This window comes from Acanthochromis polyacanthus, chromosome 3, assembly GCF_021347895.1.
Source record: "Acanthochromis polyacanthus isolate Apoly-LR-REF ecotype Palm Island chromosome 3, KAUST_Apoly_ChrSc, whole genome shotgun sequence".
Lineage (NCBI taxonomy): Eukaryota > Metazoa > Chordata > Actinopteri > Pomacentridae > Acanthochromis > Acanthochromis polyacanthus.
This window is the reverse complement of record NC_067115.1, coordinates 46233194-46252306: the sequence shown is the minus strand read 5'-3', so window position 1 is coordinate 46252306 and position 19113 is coordinate 46233194. Positions and strand designations below refer to the sequence as shown.

The 19113-nt window shown below is 41.8% G+C and overlaps 1 protein-coding gene and 2 long non-coding RNA genes across 35 annotated transcripts in view; 2 read left to right on the top strand and 1 right to left on the bottom strand.

Moving 5' to 3' along the window:
* LOC127533427 (gastrula zinc finger protein XlCGF26.1-like) overlaps window positions 1-19113 on the top strand; it is a 277821-nt gene that overhangs the window by 196404 nt on the left and 62304 nt on the right. For 6 of the 33 annotated variants that reach the window (XM_051946486.1, XM_051946488.1, XM_051946485.1 and 3 more), the window contains one exon: window positions 13271-13372. The exons of 16 other annotated variants lie outside the window; for them this stretch is intronic. In XM_051946486.1, the coding sequence (XP_051802446.1) occupies window positions 13355-13372 (18 nt within the window). In that variant the 5' untranslated portion in view covers window positions 13271-13354. Of the gene's footprint in view, window positions 1-11799; window positions 11989-12603; window positions 12874-13270; window positions 13373-16520; window positions 18551-18889; window positions 19007-19113 lie in introns of those variants that run through there. 11 more of the 33 variants (XR_007941189.1, XM_051946487.1, XR_007941187.1 and 8 more) reach the window with 11 other exon arrangements.
* Window positions 2037-2961, top strand: LOC127533471 (uncharacterized). The gene is made up of 2 exons (XR_007941209.1): window positions 2037-2462; window positions 2546-2961. It is a non-coding gene; the product is annotated as an uncharacterized LOC127533471 (long non-coding RNA).
* On the bottom strand, window positions 2961-4261 carry LOC127533459 (uncharacterized). Its single transcript, XR_007941197.1, has 4 exons — window positions 4016-4261; window positions 3533-3551; window positions 3399-3461; window positions 2961-3295 (listed from the first exon to the last, which is right to left on the bottom strand). It is a non-coding gene; the product is annotated as an uncharacterized LOC127533459 (long non-coding RNA).

Below are 19113 nucleotides of genomic sequence, written 5' to 3'. Positions count from 1 at the left end.
GTTCTAACATTTAACGTGTCAAAATGTTTCTCTGTCAATAAACAGCGTGTTAGAATGAGTAGTTCAGATGAATTCTGGAACATTCCTTTGATCACTGGAACAGCTTTGATTAGCAGAGAATGTTGTTTCTAGCAGCAATCTGAAGTCAGTTTAGTTTGAAAATCACTAGAACATCTTCATCCATTCAATGTGTTCCTTTCTCCATCCAATCCTTCACAAAGACACATTTCCTCCTGTACAAATCCTCCTGTTCTTCCACATTGTAGCTTTGTGTGAACTGAAGTTCTGCTTCTAAAGCATTTTCCAGTAGAAGAAAAGCTGCATGTGGAAATGGGATCATTTAAAGGATGGAAATCACATGTTAAAGAGAATGAGACAAAGATGAGGCGCTAAGGTAAAGCACAGATAATGTTCCTGTTTTCTAAAGTCATTTCATGGAACCATTCATTGTTTGTAAATCAGTGACATTCAAAGCCCCTCCTCTACTCATTTTACCACATCACCTTTTAGCATCAAATCACATCACAGTCAATCTGCTGGATTTTCTTCATCCATCCATGTGAAACACATCAAGAATCTGCTGGATAAATTCATCCTGAAATCCTTCCATTTCTGTTCTCAATATTCTACCAAATATGAAAGATTCCTTTGGAAGCAGATCTTCAAGGATTTTGGATTTGATTTCCAACAATCAGAATGTTAGAAGTTTCCCTGTTGATCATATTTTAGTGATAGTTTCTCCCAAATGTTTCAGCTCATTTTTACTGGAATATTCTGAAGTAAAGTTTGTGTTTTCTGGTGAATGGATCAGATCCATAGACTGTATATATAGTGGACGTAGCATCTGGCTCCAGAACTGAAGCCAACCCGGAAGTGTCAAAAACTTGCAATATCCCGCCGTCCGCTAGGGTTGGCTCTAAGAAGCTTTTGCTCCATAGACCCCAATTCATTTTTGGAAAAAATAAAATTTGATAGACTGATGTTCTCCAGCTCAGGATTTTTTCCCGTTAGTTTTCATGGTCAAAATGAGAGATCAGGTGGCCGATCTTAAAATAAATCAATACTGAATTTTAAATAAATCGTTAAAGTTGGCGGATCCAGGGGGCGTGGCTATACTTGATGGACAGCAACAGAAGCCTCTGCGGTAAAACGTGGGCGGGATAAGAGAGTCCTCAGCCAATCCTGCCCCTAGTTGCTCTCCAGTCCAGCCTGTTTGATGACGCTTTTTACGTCACTGGCTCCAAAAAATCCAAAACGGCGACCAGGAAGTAGCAAAATCCGGGCTTCATTTTCTCGCCGTTGAAACCAACGGGTGACGTCATGGTTAGTTTACGCCTGATCAGATCTCACGTTTAGTTTCAATCAAACCCTGAGGCTTCTGGAAAATACACACAGCTTTAAAATAATGTTGGATCATCTGCTGTGTCCTTATTAAATGCTTTTAGAGTTTCATTATTTTAACCCTCGTGTCATTTTAAAGTTTGAAAATGTGGAAAATAATAAATATTTTCACAGTGAAACTTCTGGGGCCTGTTTCACGAAGCAGGTTCACTAAAAACTCTGAGTTTCTTAACCCGGAAATGAGGGAAACTCAGAGTTTTCCGTTTCACGAAGCGAGGTAACTTAACCCTGAGACAGAGGGGTAACTCGAGCCTGTTTCACAAAGAGGGGTAACTTCAACTCTCGGTCAGTTACCGCAGTAACAGACTCTATGACTTGAACCTGCTCGCCAGCAGGTTTATCTGAGAAAACCTCCAGTTTCTCTCCATCTCCGCCCTCTTTCAGCCACACGCTGTTTCATTTCCTCATTCATTCAGTCAGTAAGCGAGCGAGTTTTGGCGTAGAACAGCTTTTATTAACGATCCAGTGGATAAAGGAGCAGCATTACTGCACAGATAATTAAATATTTGTTGGTAGATTGTTATCAGACCGAGCATAAATGTTCTCGCATTTCCGGACAATTATTGGTTTAGCGGTACCGTTTCGTAATCGTTTTAAACCCATAATCTACATAAACAACCTAATCCGTCCTTACATTTACATTACCAACCAGTCATGCTCTCACATTCAGCAGATATTGTGTGTTGCGCTGCGGTTCTTTGCAAATGGAAGTTTTTATATAATGTCGGAGATGCAGAGTAAGGCAACTGTATGCAGGACATTCAGAAAAGTTTTCTGTGTGATTGGCTGCATAGATGCACACACATCCCCATCACAGCTCCCTCACATCATGAACAGGAAGTCCATTCACAGCATAAATGTGCAGGTAGGCTACAGGTAGACTGACTACTGTTTCTAAATGTTAAAGACTGCATCATAGTTCAACATCTGTCATTCTCTGCACTGTCCAGATCATATGTGATGCTGCATACATCATTTCTATGTGGAGGCCACGTGGTCTGGGTCTGTTCATGACTCCAGGATTTATGGAGAGTCTAACCTGAGCAACAGACTGCAGCATGGTCAGCAGCATAAAGATTTTCACAATAGAATTCTCTTGTCTCCCTCCTTTAATATACTCTGATGTATCCACTATACATTACAGGAGAGTTTGATGACCTTCTGCTGGGTGACAGGGGTTACCATGACAACCCAGGCTGATGACCTCATACCCTGACCCTGAACCAGGCCCCCAACAGAACTTCAACCGGACTCACTGCAGGACCAGAGCCTGGGTGGAGATGACCATAGGCCTGCTGAAAGCCCGTTTCCAGAGCCTACGTCTCCTCAGGGTGACCCCTGAGAGGGCCTGTGATATTACTGTGGCATGTGTTGTTCTTCATAATATTACTATTAGAGGAGAGCAACACCCTGCCCTACAAACTGAAGACCCAGATGATGAGCCCATCCACCTGCAGCTATCCAGGACAGCAGAGCAGTCAGAGACACCGTATGCAATAATCACTTTAGAGTTTAAGTCACCATCATCACCACCACAGCAAATAAAGACATGATACACATTTCATTTGCTCTTCTTTATTTCCTACAAATAAACAGTTCAGTTCATGTTCCAGTAGTTAACATAATTCACCTGTGACCATCACCACCTCTAACTTGTGCTCCAGTATTTCAATTTCCAGATCTGTCCTCCTAATCTGTTTTTTGGATTCTTCTCAGCAAATACAGTTTGTAAATCTGTTTTACTGATAACTGGGAATACATAGAGGACATTCAATTTTACAGTTGCACATGAATTCCACAGAATGAAGCTCTGGTGTTTCCTGAACATCCATCTCACTGTGTCAGTCTGTGCAGTGGAAGCTGAGGAACCATCCTGCTGCTGTCCAGCCATGCTCTGTTAAAAAGGATGAGAATGTGCAACACTTCAGTGTAGGCTAAATGTCACACTCTATATTCCACCCAAAATGTGAATGAGAAGAGAACTATCAGTTACATACCTCTGTATGCCTTTCTGGATCCCCCTCTGTAAAGGCAGCAGACACAGTTTCATCCTCTTCATCCTAGATCAGTGACATGTTTCAGTAAACTTAAACTACCATTTGGAGAAATCTGTGGAGTGTTGCTTACTTACAATTACAAGGTCTGTTGTGCTGTGAAGGAGGAGCCAAAAGACAAAAAAGACACAAAAGAGAACTAAATAATCATATATATATATATATATATATATGTACATCCATGACATTTTACAGGCCGTTTTACAGGCATCTACTTTCTTTCTGTTGGCTGAGCAGAAGTCTGTGTTAGTTTAAATAGGCTTAATTATTTAACAGAACATGATATGGATGCAGACATTTAGGCTGTGTGGATAAAACAACTGCACAGTCAAACAGCCACTTAATATTTAGGCTACTTTACAATGTAAAACATGATCAACATGAAGTACCTCCATGAGATAATGCCGAGGTCTGACCTGTTTGAACAATGTTTTTATATTTCATCTTAAGCTGCTGCCCCGTCGGGATTTCCCCTAAATGAAATAACTTCATATTCTACCGTTCAGACAGTTATTCCCTGTAATATTATTACGATTACAAAGGACTACATTTAAACTTACGCATTGATCCGGGCTGTTCTCCACGCCGTCTCTCTCTCTTTTGCAGCTGCAGCGGTGTTGCACTTCTTTCTAAAAACGTGTTCAAACTCGCAATATGAGCGCGTTAAAAACTTCCAGTTCAAAAACGCAGCCTTTCGCTTCCCCGTTTCCATGGTGACTCGTCGAATCGGGGTTCCATTGATGCTGTCTTTTCAGAGTTGCGGTGCACGCGCTTGACTCCGGGTCAAACTACTCCGAGTTGATTAAACCAACACAAACTGGCCGTTGTGAAACCGAAAACTCAGAGTTTTCTATCTCAGAGTAGATCAACTCAGAGTTGCGGAAGAAACTCAGAGTTTCTTGAACTTGCTTCGTGAAACAGGCCCCTGATGTCCACATTTTAACATTTTTAGGAAATTTTTGAACATTTTCTGGTGGAAAAAGAAGAAATGTTTCTAAAGAAGATTCACATAAAAATCAACCAAAATCCATTAAATTCTCTGGATTTTGGTTGATTTTTATGTAAATGTTCTTAAAGAAAATATCAGAAGTTTTACTGATAAATATGGAATCACTTTAGATATTTTTAGGACTTTTTTGGGGAAAGTTTTTACTCATTTTTTAAAAATATTTACAAGAATTTTCCTGCCAAATTAGGGGGATTTTGTTTTTTTGTTTTTTTTTAAATAAAACTTTTAAGGAATTATTGGAATTTTCTTCCTGAAGGTTTTTGCACATTTTCATAAATGTGGTGAATTTTTTTGCTGAATTTCTGGATTTTTTTTCCTGTTTTTTGGTGCCGTAAATGAAGCCAACAGGAGGGTTGATATCCAGAGCGAATAATAAACAGCAGAGGACTGATGGGTCTCCTTGGTGTTTGCTCCTGTTAACATCTCATCTTCTAGTAGTTCCACATTGAAGGAATTCTGCTGGACAACATTGAGAGCATATGAATGAATTTTCCATCCAAAATAATGCAGTGAATGTCAAATAAAGTGGTGCTGAAGCTCGTCAGAAGCTTTCAATGAATGTAGAAAGAGTGTAAAAGCAGCATCCTCTACCAAATGAGCACAATCCATCAATCATCATCAAAGTGTCCAAATTCCAGAGAAGACATGAACTGCAGATTGGAAATGAGTCAAAGTATCCATTTAAAATCATTTATAGACCATGATCACAAAGTCAAACACTACATTGTTCTTTTGTCCTTTTGTGTCTCATTTTTGGAATATTTTGTCTGTTTCTGTTGTTTTTTTGTCTTTTTTTGTCTGACTTGTCGTTCATCTCATGTTCTGTTTCTCGTTTTTGTCGTGTTGTGTTTTCTTTTTGTCTCGCTTGTGTTTTTCTCTTATTTCTGTCATTTTGTGTTTTGCTTTATTCGTTGTTGTGCGTGCTGTTTTGTGTATTTCTGTCTCGTTTGTGTCGTTTATCCATTTTTTTGCTGCTTTGTAACTTGTTTGTCTAATTTTTTTTGGCTCTTTTTTTATTTCGTGTCGTTTGTCTCAATTTTAACATTTTGTGTCTCATTTTCACAATATTTTGTCTGGTTTTTGTCTCATTTTTTGTCTTTTTGAATCTGACTTTTGTAGTAAAAAGCGGTCCGGCCCACTTGAGATCAAACTGGGCTAAATGTGGAACCTGAACTAAAATGAGTGTGACTCCCTGATTGAAAGCTTCTTTGAATGCTTCAAACAGTCCTTCTCTAATATGAGCCCAGAAAAACGGATCAAAGTTGGTTGTAAGTCCATCTGGAGCCGCTGATTTCCCCAAAGACATTTTCATTCCAGCTCTATCAATCTCTCCAAACACGTGCTTTTAAAGTCAGTCTGAGGAAGAAATGCTTTGACTTTGAAAGAAAAAGCTGCTGAATGTAAATGCTGATAGAATCTAAATCTTTCATCTGCTCTTTCTTCTGGATTGCTCCCAGTTTGATCATCAACATTTAGAGGCTGATTGCATTTCTCTCTCATCCACTGAAATAGGAACTGTTTTTCTCCCCATCTTCCATCCATTTAGCTCTGGATGCTAGAAATGCACCTGGTGCTTTATTCCAATCCAATTCATCTCCTTTAGATTGGAACCCAATCACTTCTTCTTTCTTCCTCTCAGAGAACACATTCATTTTACAACACTCATTCATATCATTCATCAACTGTCTTTCTCATTCTTTTGCTTTCTGACACATTCTTTGACCACAATCTACTGAGTTTTCTCTCGCTTTATGTTGGAAAAATTCACATTTACTTCCAGAAGAACCAACGCCATCATCTGACTTTAACCCTCCTGTTGTCTTCATTCACCACAAATATTGTTTCCTGCTCTGAAAAAATCCAAAAATTCAGCAAAAAATTCACCAAATTTATGAAAATGTGTAAAACCTTCAGGAAGAATATTACAATAATTCCTTCAAAGTTTTATTTAAATGCAGGGCTTAAAGTGAGAAAAAATCCTGAGCCTGAACTTCTAAGATTGAATTTATAGTGTCAATAAACGTATTTAAATGTGTTTTAAAACGCACTAAAACACAATATATATGAGATTCTATTAATTCAGAGCAAATATGAGGTCATCTGGTGGAAATAATGCCCATTATGATCCCACTATTTTATTGTTGCTCAAATGTAAAACCTTACTCGGCCAAAACTTAAGACATTTTAGAAAGTGCCCCAAGTCAGATTTTTTTTGTGTTGATGTTTCAATACCACATCACTATAATTGCAAAGATTTATTTTAGTGTAAAGGGGAAAAATCATGAAAACCAAGTACATGTATTATTAATAACTTTTAATAATTTTGATCTCTTCAGTAGATTTAACAAGAACTCAAAACAACACCAACCACAACAAAACTGCTACAAAACTCTGCTGCTTTCCTTCATAAGGCACAATTTTTACTTACAACATTATCTCAAGTGTCAGTCTCAAGAGAATATTAAGTGCTTGGAGAATACTGTTGGAAAAAGTCATTTCTTTTTTCTTTTTTTTCTTTTTTTGTGAATTTTCTGAACATTTTCTTTTTAACATGTTGTTCAAAATGTTGTTTGTGGAAATAAACTGCAAAACACAGACAACAGAATTAACTTGTTCAATATTCTCTGGAACACTACAAGAGAATAAACTGTCATATGTCACTTGCTTTACCAACTTTGTATTTAAGCAGGTAATAAAAGTACTAGTATTAACTCTTTAATGCAATTTTAGTTATTGCCTCACAATATAAGATTCCTCTGAATAAGTTGATCATGACGCTGACTCTCTCAAACTCTGTAACTAGCAAAGAAATTCGGGCCTTCCTGAGCTGGTTTATCTGGGTCCTGGCAGCAATGGACTGCTCATGCTGAAGAACTTCTACTCTGGCCTTTTCTTCTGGAGTCAGCCCATTTCTCACACAGATCTGATTAAGAAGCCCTCTGTAGCACATAACCACACATACATGTTAGTAACTGCTCATTTGATACACCTCAATAATCTGTGTGATTAGTTTAAATCATTTGATTTTCAATTTGAACTGACACACATTTTGTTTGTTTTTGGTAAGGGAAAAAATGTATTCACTGTATAATTTGTTCAGTTGGCTTTCAATTTAAATGTTTCTATTTTTTATCTATATTTTGGGAAGAAAAAACGGTGAAAGCAGCCTAAGAACATTCTTATTTAACTATCTATCCATTATTCATTTCACACAACCCATACGTTCATTCTGTTCTTACTAACAATATTTGCTTGAGATTGGAGATTTTTTGTTTGTGGCTAGACATCATTGGGATGCATAAGGTCAGAAAATCTGCTGAGAGCTATTTAACTCATTATTACAAACATCCTATATGTCCTCAAATAAAAAAGGTTCATATCACCTAAGCTACATTCAGTCTGTGCATATTTAACTAAACAGATGTTCTGAGGAAAATAATGGGACAAATCCCTATGGCTTGATCTTTGATTTTTTTCCTTTCAAAATAAAAGCCAGCAAACTAAATAGCTGTTTCCTTTTTTCCTTTTGCCGTTGTAACACACATAGAAAATGTTTAAAGATTAAGAAATCAAACAAAATCAACAACTTCTGTTTTTGTTACTTTTTAAAATTCAATACATAAGCCCGTTTGTTTTTATTTTGTGGCGAAACCATGGGGACTGTGGGGCGTGCACGCGCATCGCCACTTAAGCCAATGGGGCGAGTCAACACCCCGCGGCTCAGGGATCAGCAGCGGCTGCTCTCTTTGTTAATCAGCAGAGACACGTCCTCTCTCCTCTGTCACACAAAGTCTGAGCAAACTTTAGTATCTGCGTCTTTGGGCTAAACACGAGCTCCAACGCTACTGACCAGTGATCAGCTGCTCGATTCTTCACCGCACCACTCACAGATTGGAGCTCCGTGCGCTCTGGAGAGACCAGGCAGCCACAGGGCTGGGACACGTGTGGAATGGGTATACAGTCCAAGCAGAAATAAAATAAATAATATGCAATATATATCAATGTGTTTCCAGTAATTCCCTTTAAATATAATTACAAAAAACACCAACAAATTTTGCAAATTTGGATTTTGTTTGTGGAATACTGTTATTTCTTATCAGCGGCTCAGCAGCACTGACGATGCCGAACCAAGAGGGGGCAGCATATCGTGGCCCAGCAGTCGATGCGCACTCGCAGTTAGAAAACTGTAATTGTATAAAAGTTCTATCAGAAAGCCGCATGCCTGGACAGAAGGTGTATATTTTTTAATGTAGGATTTGGAGTTTGATTGATTAAAGCGGAGCAACTGAATGCACAATGACGCACATGCTTGGAGCCTTCAGGACGGAGATGGATGAAATTTTTGAAATGGTACACTTCCATGCGCTGGAAAACTTTAAGCCCTGTAAATGTTTTTTTTTATAAAGAATTCACCATGTTTGGCAGGAAAATTCTTGTAAATATTTTTTTAAATGAGTAAAAATCTTCCAAAAAATCCTAAAAATATCTAAAGTGATTCCAAATCTATCAGTAAAACTTTTAATATTTTCTTTAAGAATATTCACATAAAAATCAACCAAAATCCAGAGAATTTACTGGATTTTGGATTTTGGTCTAACTTTTCCCTTTTTTTTCCACCAAAAAAATGTTCAAAAATTTCCCCAAAAATGTTCAGATGTGGACCTCAGAAGTTTCACTTTGGAAATATTTTATTTTTTTCCACATTTTCAAACTTTAAAACTGGTCAATCTGAGCCTCAGGACGACACGAGGGTGAACTGAAGATCAGATTTTTCTCTCCATACTACAGTTCTGCTCAGCTTTTCAGAAATCAGCGTTGAATTTCCAGTATTTCTGTCTAAATGTTCTTCCTGTTTCAGGCATTAATGGAACAGTAATTCCACAGGGATCAGTAGAAGGAGCCGCTCACATTTCAGTCTGACAGACACATTTGAACATTTCTAGAGTTGTCAGCCACAGATCTGTTCTTCATTTACAGCTTCCATGAGGCCTGATCCATGAAAACTGTCTGAAATGAGGATTATTATGTCTCCATTTGAGCCAAAGGTTTTGATTGTATTTGTGCTCCACATGTTTGGTAGGGAGTCTATCCAACCATTGGTCAGGAACATAATTCACTAAAATATGATCAGTTGGTGTTTGCTTCTAAATTCTCTTCTAATAGAGTTTCTTGTTGGTGTCATTTCTCAGTCAGCGTCTTCACTTCTTTCTGCACTTTTCCCACCTGTTCTTCCAGCTCCACTCTTTTCTTCTTGTATTCGGTAACCTCCTCTCTCATCACTGCTACCAGGCTGCACTTTTCCTCCATTTTTCTGCTCAGCTCTTCCATGTGTTTTTCCTGGATATCAAACCTGTCTGTGAGCAGACTGACAGCTTCTAGGATTTTCTTCCTGGTACCAATGAGTTGTGGTGATCCAAACATCCACAAAGGAAGAGAAAATGAGTCTCCTTTCTGTTCAAAGTCCTACACTTCATTTATTTAGACTAAACTTCAGATGAAACAAACTAAGAGGGAGCCTTTGAAGATTTCAGGAAAGTGTTGCTGCTCAGAGCTCCATCTCACTGGAAGTCTCTCTGATCCAACTAACAAGTCAGGACTCTCTGGGATTCAATCTGGGAAAAGTCATGTTGTTGATCCACCACTAGATGGCAGCAGAGACTCACACACAAACCTCTGTCCCTGCAACCATCAATAATCAATAACAATACTGATACAGCATCAACCAATCAACCAAGATTAACAATATTTGTGATAGTTTTGAGTCATATTTTTGTAATTTTTCATATTTGTTGCGGTTATGAGGCATATTTCGGTCATTTTTTTTTATTTTTGTGGTCGTTTTATCTCATATTTTGGTCATTTACTTCATATTTGTGGTAGTTCTGTCTCACATTTTGGTCATTTTATGCAGATTTCTGGTTGCGTTATCCATTTCTTGGCCATTTTATTCCTATTTGTGATAGTTTTAATACTAATATTTAAATGAAACCTTCATATTTCAACATGTTAGTTTCCCTCTATGATCAGTAATACTGGAGGGTCTGAACCTCAGAATTTAATCCTGTCCTTTAAGGCACATATTCAACACACTGTAAAGAGACTGAAGCTTTTACTTGGATTTTATTTTAGAAATAAGTCTTGCTTTTCTTTTAGAGTGAAACAGAAACTGGCAGAGTCAACTTTTCTTCCGATTATTGATTATGGTGATGTGTTGTATATGAATGCCTCCGATCAATGCCTCCACATGCTGGATTGTGTGTATCATGGTGCTCTGAGGTTTATGACAAACTGTGGAGTTTCAACTCATCATTGTGTCTTATACGGTAAAGTAAACTGGCCTTCATTATTTGTGTGCCGGCTTGGCCATTGGTCTGTGCTGATTTACAAGGCCATTCTTCAGATGACTCCATCTTATTTATCACTCCTTTTAATTCCATCTAATAGGTCCTACAGTCTCCGATCTCAGGACTTCTTACATTTTACTGTTCCTAAGGTCAGAACAGAAATGGGGAAGAAAGCTTTTAGACTTTCTGCTCCAAGTACATGGAACACTTTGCAATCAGAGCTCAAACTCCAAAGTTTGGTTTCTCTGAATGTTTTAAGTCTATGATAAACTCCATGACACCCAGGCTTCAGGAGTGCAAATGTCCAATTTAACTGAAGTGTTTGACTAATCCTTTTGAACTCTTTTAACCAAGTTTTTAAAAATCCAATTGTAAATTCTATGTCATTTGTATTTTTTAACTGTATTTGTAACGTGTTGAAACTTTATGTGCTGCCAATCTTGGCCAGGTCTCTCTTGTAAAAGAGATCTTGGATCTCAATGGGACAAACCTGGTTAAGTAAAGGTTATAATAATAATAATAATTATAATAATAATAAACTGCTTCATTTAATTTGTCAAACCAATCTGATTTATCTGCAGGAAAAACTGATTTCAAGAAAAAGGACATTTCTAAGTGACCTCAAACTTTTGAACAGTAGTGCATATTTATATAATGTCATTTTTTTTTAAAATTAGACATGTAAGATGAAATAATATTGATGATAGCTCGTGTCCTTGTTCCTCTTTTAGCACACATCACACAGTATTACAATGAATAAGAACATTCAATCATCAAATACAATCATTTTCATAACAAGCTGCTGTGGAGGCAAAACCTTTTTGTTCTTTGCAATTAATCCTTTTGTTCTTTTATTCAGAGCTCTGAAGGTACAGGTGACACAGTGTGCAAAGCAGTCGACGTGTCAAGTCAAACTGGAAGGAGCTGAGAACTCAAAGGAGAAGCATTTAGGCACAGGTCCTACACTCAGCTGGGGCGGAACCAATCTGCGGCTGCAGGTTTGCCACCGGCGGCATCAAAGGGGACACACGCAGCACGGAGGAACTGACATAGACTATGGGAACTGAGAATGAATGACCGAGTTCAAACAAAGTGTCCGTGAGTTTCTGTTGGGAAAGCATCAAGATCTGCGGCAAACTGTGCAGGATTGCCTTCATCTCCAAAATCCGGGTTTCAGCCGGTAAGAGCAGAATTCTGGAGACTCTAAAAGACTGTTTAAGCTGCCGATGTGTGCCACTGCAGTATCTGTTAGCATTAGCATTAGTAACGGAGATCGGCTGTCAACTTTGTCTGTTTACCAATAATTGCCATGTGTTTTGTAATTATTCAGTTGAAAATAAGATTGCAGGCTAATTGGTGCTAATTAGAGGGTTCCAGCTAAGACCAGTGAATTCATCCTGTTTGTAATGGTGGGTTTTTACGATACCCTTTATTTATTTATTGGATCTGGAAAGGATTGCACTTTAAAAGCACTTTATGCACTTTAAATAATTTTAAAACCATGAAGTAAAAAGTATAAAATGGTTAAAATTTTGATACAAATTTTAGGAGTAATGTGTTAAACTGTGATTCAAAATCAACTCTTTAAAATGCAGATAAATTCATGTGTGGTATAGTATTGGGTTGAATATTGCTCATGCCATGATTTGTCGCTTCAGTTTATGTGGTGTTGAGGCTGACAAACATAAATTGAGTGGAGCAGCATTTGCCAATGTGGTGAAAATGTCCATGAGGAATGGTTACTCTTTGCTGAATGCAGTAATGTGAACATTGTCCTTTTGTGTTCTGTTTAAAGGTTTTCACCTTAATCTATCAACTAAACGTATGGACTTATGGAAGTTTCCACCTCTGTATCTCATGAATTTGCGACCACTGCAAAATAAAAGAGGGAAAAGAAAGAAAGCAACTGTCTGATTGATGAGTGGAGTCCTGCTCAAACCCTGGGTAGATGAAACATCCTTTTTCAAGTGGGGAAACTGCAGAAACTGTGAGAAAAATCATCAATGAGAATCACCTGTCATTGAAAGTGGGAGGAGACACTATGGGAGAGTGCAAAGAACAGAGCGTGAGAGCTGCCTTTAAACAGAACACTGAGCAGTAAAATACATTCACTAACTTACAGCATAAGCAGGGCAGCTCAAATTAAATTTCACTGTATATGAAAGTGTGCAATGACAAAGTTCTTCTCATTCTCAGTTTTCTACCAGCAGTCCTGTCTTGAATCACCTGCAGTAGCATCTTTATGTTCTCTTTTTTCTCTTTTTCCATGTCTGTTTTCTGTCTATGTTCATTATTTTTTAACAGTTTAAGTTCATTTGTATCAGTTTTAGGTGAAACTGAAAAGAGCTAAAAGTGAAGTATTGAGTTGAAATGTGTCCTCTGTGTTGGCTGATGAACATATGGGACACTCTGACACTTGTGTATAGAGTGGTATCCTAATGAAGATGTGTTTGATGTGACAGGTGATTGGCAGGAGGAGGAGAGTCTGACGGAGGAGCAGAGGAATGTTGGCAGCCATTTAGTCTGAGCTCAACAACGGAGGAAACATGGATTCTTCACAAAAAGTGAGAAACATACCACTGTAACATTATTATCATTATTTTGTTCTTTCAAATGTGTAAAGTTGCTCCAGTTGGTTAGATGGGCCGACCAAAGCCAGGTGACGTTGGCTGGAGAGATGTAGCTCTGCAGAAGCAGCTGTACTGAGGATATAATGGTGGACTGCTAGGAAGCTGCTTGTTTTTGGTTTGAGGCTGAACTAGCTGCTGATCATACTTTATGAAAATGTCTTACATGGTGATGAAGATAAGTAAGGGAAGAAAAGTCTTGTTTTTCAAGCAAGTTGTTCAGGAAGGTAAAGAGCAGCATTTTCTTTGGTAGAGAATAATACTTTTGAGCATTGTGAGTTTACCAGCCTTTTCTTTCTCAAGAAATTCAGACAGTTGAACCCAGAAGTTTACTTACACTGTATAAACGACACATAACCCTTTTTTTTCATTTACACGATCTGACATTAAATCTGGCAATGCTTCTCCTGTTTGATGTCAGTTAAGATGACTAAAATTATCTTTAAATGCCAGAATAACGAAAGAGATTATTTTTTAGAGAATTTTTTTTACTTTCTTCACAATCAGAAGTTTGCATTCACTAAGATTGCTATTCCTTCAAGATGATGATGTCCTGACTTTGAAAGCTTTTGATAGATTAAGATGTATTTTCAGGCACACCTCAAACAGACTGCTTCCTTGTGTGACAACATTAGAAAATCTAAAGAAATCAGCCAAGACATCAGGAAGACATTTGTGGGCCTCCACAGGTGTGGTTCATCCTTGGGTGCAATTTCCAGATTACTGTGGTTTGACGTTTATCTGTCCAAACAATTACATGCACAGATCAACACCATGGGAATGTCAAGCCATCCTACTGCTCAAGATGGAGATTGGTTAAGGTTAGGATTGTTTTGGAGGGAAATGTGCTCATCAACCCCAGAACAAAAGCAAACGACCTTGTGAAGATGTTGGCTGAGGATGACCTGAGTACACCATCCCAACTGTGAAGCATGGGGGTGGCAGCACCATGTTGTGGGAGTGTTTTGCTGCAGGAGGGACTGGTGCACTTCACAAAATAGATGGCATCAAGAGGATAGAACATTATGTGGAAATATTGAAGCAACATCAGCCAGCAAATGAAAGCTTGGGCTCAAGTGGGTCTTCCAAATGGACAAGGACAGCGCTGGTGCAAATCTGACACTGTCCTGGAGAAACTGCACTACTGACTTAGAACTGCTTTCTGTTTCACTGTGCCCTCCATATCTGCCTCAGAAATTTCCCCAGATATTTGTGAAACTTGTCTATATCCGTCCAAAGGCCAGTGAAATAAATGCCTGTGGGTTTATCCATCAGGTCATCCAGAGACCACTGCACACTAAAACACACACCGAGAGACTTCCATCAGTACATCACATGTCCCACTAGACGTGACAAAATCTTTGCTCTGTTCCAACTAGGGATAAGATAAGATTGACTTTACTGATCTCACAAAGGAGAAATTTACTGTTACAGGGCTCTTAGAAACAAAAAACAGAGGAGTGCAAAAGTCACAGAAGTGCAAGAACAAGATCATAAATATTGCACATAATAACAACTACACAGTAGTGTTATACAGTCTGATGGCAGTGGGGATGAAGGACCTGCGGTAGCGCTCCTTCTTGCACTGAGGGTGTCTGAGTCTTGTGCTAAAGGAGCTGCTCAGCTCCACTACAGTCCGGTGCAGTGGGTGGGAGCTGTTGTCCATGATGGATGAGAGCTTGGTCAACATCCTCCTCTCACCCACATCCATCACAGAGTCCAGTGGGCAGCCCAGGACAGAGCTGGCCCTCTTGGTCAGCTTGTTCAGTCTCTTCATGTCCCGCTCTGTGCTGCCCGGGGCCCAGCAGACGACAGCGTAGAGGAAAGCAGAGGCTACCACAGTGTCGTAGAAAGTCCTTAGTAGAGGTCTGCACACTCCGAAGAACCTCAGCCTCCTCAGAAGGTGGAGGCAACTCTGGCCCTTCTTGTACAGAGCATCAGTGTTGTGGGACCAGTCCAGTTTATTGTTGAGGTGAACACCCAGGTACTTGAAACTGTCCACTGTTTCAATGTCCTGCCCCTGGATGTTCACTGGTGGATGTGGGAGTGTCCTTCTCCTGAAGTCGACCACCATCTCCTTCGTCTTACTGGTGTTGAGGCACAGGTGGTTGCGCTCACACCAGTCCACAAAGTCCATGATGACCGACCGATACTCCAGCTCGTTCCCCTCAGACACACGGCCCACAATGGCGGAGTCATCGGAGAACTTCTGGAGATGGCAGCTGTCCGTGTTGTAGGTGAAGTCCGAGCTGTAGATGGTGAAGAGGAAGGGCGAGAGGACGGTGCCCTGGGGCGCCCCCGTGCTGCAGACTACCACCTCTGACTCACAGCCACGCAGCCGCACGTACTGTGGACGGTCAGTGAGGTAGTCAGTGGTCCAGGCAGCGAGATGTCCATCAACTCCCGCGTCCACCAGCTTCCCCCGCAGCAGCGCCGGCCTGATGGTGTTGAAGGCGCTGGAGAAGTCAAAGAACATGACTCTCACAGCGCTGCCGGCGCTCTCCAGGTGAGTGAGCGCTCGCTGCAGCAGGTAGATGACGGCGTCTTCTACCCCCATGTTGGGCCTGTAGGCAAACTGCAGCGGGTCCAGGTCGGAGCTCACCACTGAGCGGAGGTAGTGGAGGAGGAGCCTCTCCATGGTCTTCATGAGGGGGGAGGTGAGGGCGACAGGTCTGTAGTGGGCCAGTTCCTTGGCGTGAGCTGTTTTAGGGACTGGGACCACACAGGAGGTCTTCCACAGGACGGGGACCCGCTCCAGGCTGAGGCTCAGGTTGTAGAGGTGGCAGAGGACCTCACAGAGCTGGTCCGAGCAGGTCCTCAGCAGCCTGGGACTGATGCCGTCTGGTCCTGCAGATTTCCTCTGCTTCAGTCGCCTCAGCTCTCTCCTCACCTGGTCCGGTGTGAAGGAGAGGGGGGAGTGAGGGGGGGAGTGAGGTGGGCTGCAGGGGGTGGGAGTAGTCCGTGAGGGTGAATTGGGGGCCGGTGAAGGTGTCGCAGGAAGGGGAGGGTCTGCTGGGCTGGGGATGTGTGAAGAGGGGGGAGCAGGAAGGGGGGCAGAGGGGGTGGGGGGAGAGTCAAATCTGTTAAAGTAACAGTTCAGCTCATCCGCCCTGCGCTGGTCTCCATCAGCTGTCCCTCTGGCACTCTGTCCATGTCCAGAAATGTTCTTAAGTCCTCTCCACATGTCCCGCGCGTTGTTCTGAACCAGCTTCTCCTCCAGCCTCTTCCCATCGTCCTTCTTGGCCCTTCTGATCCGCCACTGGAGCTCACGCTGCACTCTCTTCTGCTCCTCTCTGTCCCCTGAGATGAAAGCCCGTTTCTTCTGGTTCAGGAGGGCTTTGAGCTCAGGGGTGACCCAGGGGTGGTTGTTGGAGAAGCACCGTACCGTCCGAGTTGGCACAGTGCTGTCCACGCAGAAGCTGATGTAGTCTGTGATGCAGTGCGTGAGGCCATCGATGTCGTCTCCATGAGGACTGTAGAGCACGCTCCAGTCAGTGGTCTGGAAACAGTCTCTGAGTCTCTCACTGGCCTCATCTGTCCATGCCTTCACAGTCCTCTTCTGCACAGGTCCTCTTCTCACCTTGGGTGTGTAGTGGGGGAGCAGATGAACCAGGTTGTGGTCCGAGCGGCCCAGTGGGGGGAGGGGGGCAGCGGTGTAGGCGCCTTTCACGTTCACATACAGTGAGTCCAGTGTCTTGTCGCCCCGCGTGTGACACGTGACATACTGTGTGAAAGTAGGGAGAAAGGCAGAGAGGGAGGCGTGGTTGAAGTCTCCGCTGAGCAGCACTAGCGCCCGGGGATGGCGGCTCTGGGCTTCGCTCACGGCGCTGTGGAGTCTTTCACACGCTGTCCCTGCATGAGCTGATGGTGGATGTACACGCAAAACACAATCACATGCGAGAACTCCCTCGGTAGATAATACAGCCGCAGCGCCACCGTAAGCATCTCCAAGTCCCGCGTGCACAGCTGTTCCTTCACATGCACGTTTGCTGGGTTACACCACCGCTCATTCATGTACACAGCCAGTCCTCCCCCAGACTTTTTGCCGCTTCCCACTGCATTCCGGTCTGCGCGCGCGAGTGTAAAACCGTTCAGGGAAACCACAGAGTCCGGTGTATGTCCATTCAGCCACGTCTCCGTGAAACACATGATGCTTCTTCAGCCGCGTCAGCGTGGCCAGCTCCTCTACCTTGTTGGTGATGGAGAGGACGTTCCCCATGATGATAGAGGGAAAATAAGTCCTGCGCTTTCGCCGTCCTCCTCTGCAGCCTCTTCTTTTCCTCCGTATCTCCACGGGGACATGGGGCCTCTCCGTAGAGAAAGGATGAGCTGCGGAAGCCGAGAAGAGTCTGACGTGTGTAGCGTCTTTGTTCCTCAGAGCGGCCGCCGCTGTGTCCAGAGGGCTCTCTTGAAGCAAGTCCAAAAAGTACAAAAAACAGCACAACTCCGAATAAAAGTGTGATAAAAGTGGGTTTCCCATATGCACGATTGCACGAAGCTTCACCCACTTTAAGGAAAAATAAGAAAAAGTGCCTATTTACAATAGAATAAAAGGAAAAGTAAGAAAATAGGGTTGAGAGCTCCCGTAACCAGCTGCTGCTCGCACAGCGCCATCTTGAGCGCGATAGTCGTTTAATCGTTTAACCGCCTACTCATTTATTAAACGTTTAGTATTTTACTAGTCGGTTAGACACTAGTGTGCCCCCCACCCCCCGACCGGGCGCCACCATGCAGCTCTACGCGCATGCCCGTTCCGTCTGGGCTACCTGGTTGATCCTGCCAGTAGCATATGCTTGTCTCTTTTTTTCAACCCCCGCTATCCCCCTCATCATTAGCGGTGTTTTGACCACCCCTGCTACACCCACCACGTCCCTTCCTGCCACCCCGAAGCAAACTATCGGCTCCAGTATGTGCTGCTCGTGGACTGTCATGGCGCACCGACCCGCTGCCGTTACTCATGTGGTCATGGAGGTCGCTCAGCACTCTCTCTTCAGCTTCATCTGGGGACCTGTTAAAAGGTTGCTCTCACCCACAGTAAAGGGCCAAGTGTTGTTGTTCCTCCGCTCTCCAATACTTGATGTGTTTCTGCTGCAGAAGAACGTCCCTGTAGAAGAGGTAAAGTGAACACATGTGTGTTTCATGCTGTGGTTGTGATCAGAACCCAACTGAACTGTCAACCTCATCAACCTACGTAGTCTATCTTTACTGGACACCAGTTGCTATATTGTCTCTGTTCTGGTGTCCTGGTCTCTGCTAACTGGTTACCAATGACCTACTACTACTTCCACTCTCTTTCTTCTTTCCGCTCTCCCTGGTAGGATCCTGGGCTGATCAAACATTCTGTAATTCTCATCTATAGAATTTTGCAGAACATCCATCACTTTAAATATTTCTATAAATAGATAGAGTTTGCCACTTAATCATTCACACTATGATAAATGTGTTCTCTTGAAGGTTGCTGCCCAACAAGGAAATGCAGAAAACATTAAGATCCCAGCTGACTGTTTGTTCAGCTTTGGTCGGAGTTACAGTCTCCGCTGTGAACAGGAGGGTTTGGAAATGCAGCCCGAGGTAAGTGAAATCTCATGTGGTTATAAAGAAAATTAGATTGAAAACTGATTCACAGTCAGAGAGCATTGGATAAACGTTTATTTCTGCTGTCACAGTGATATGTTTGT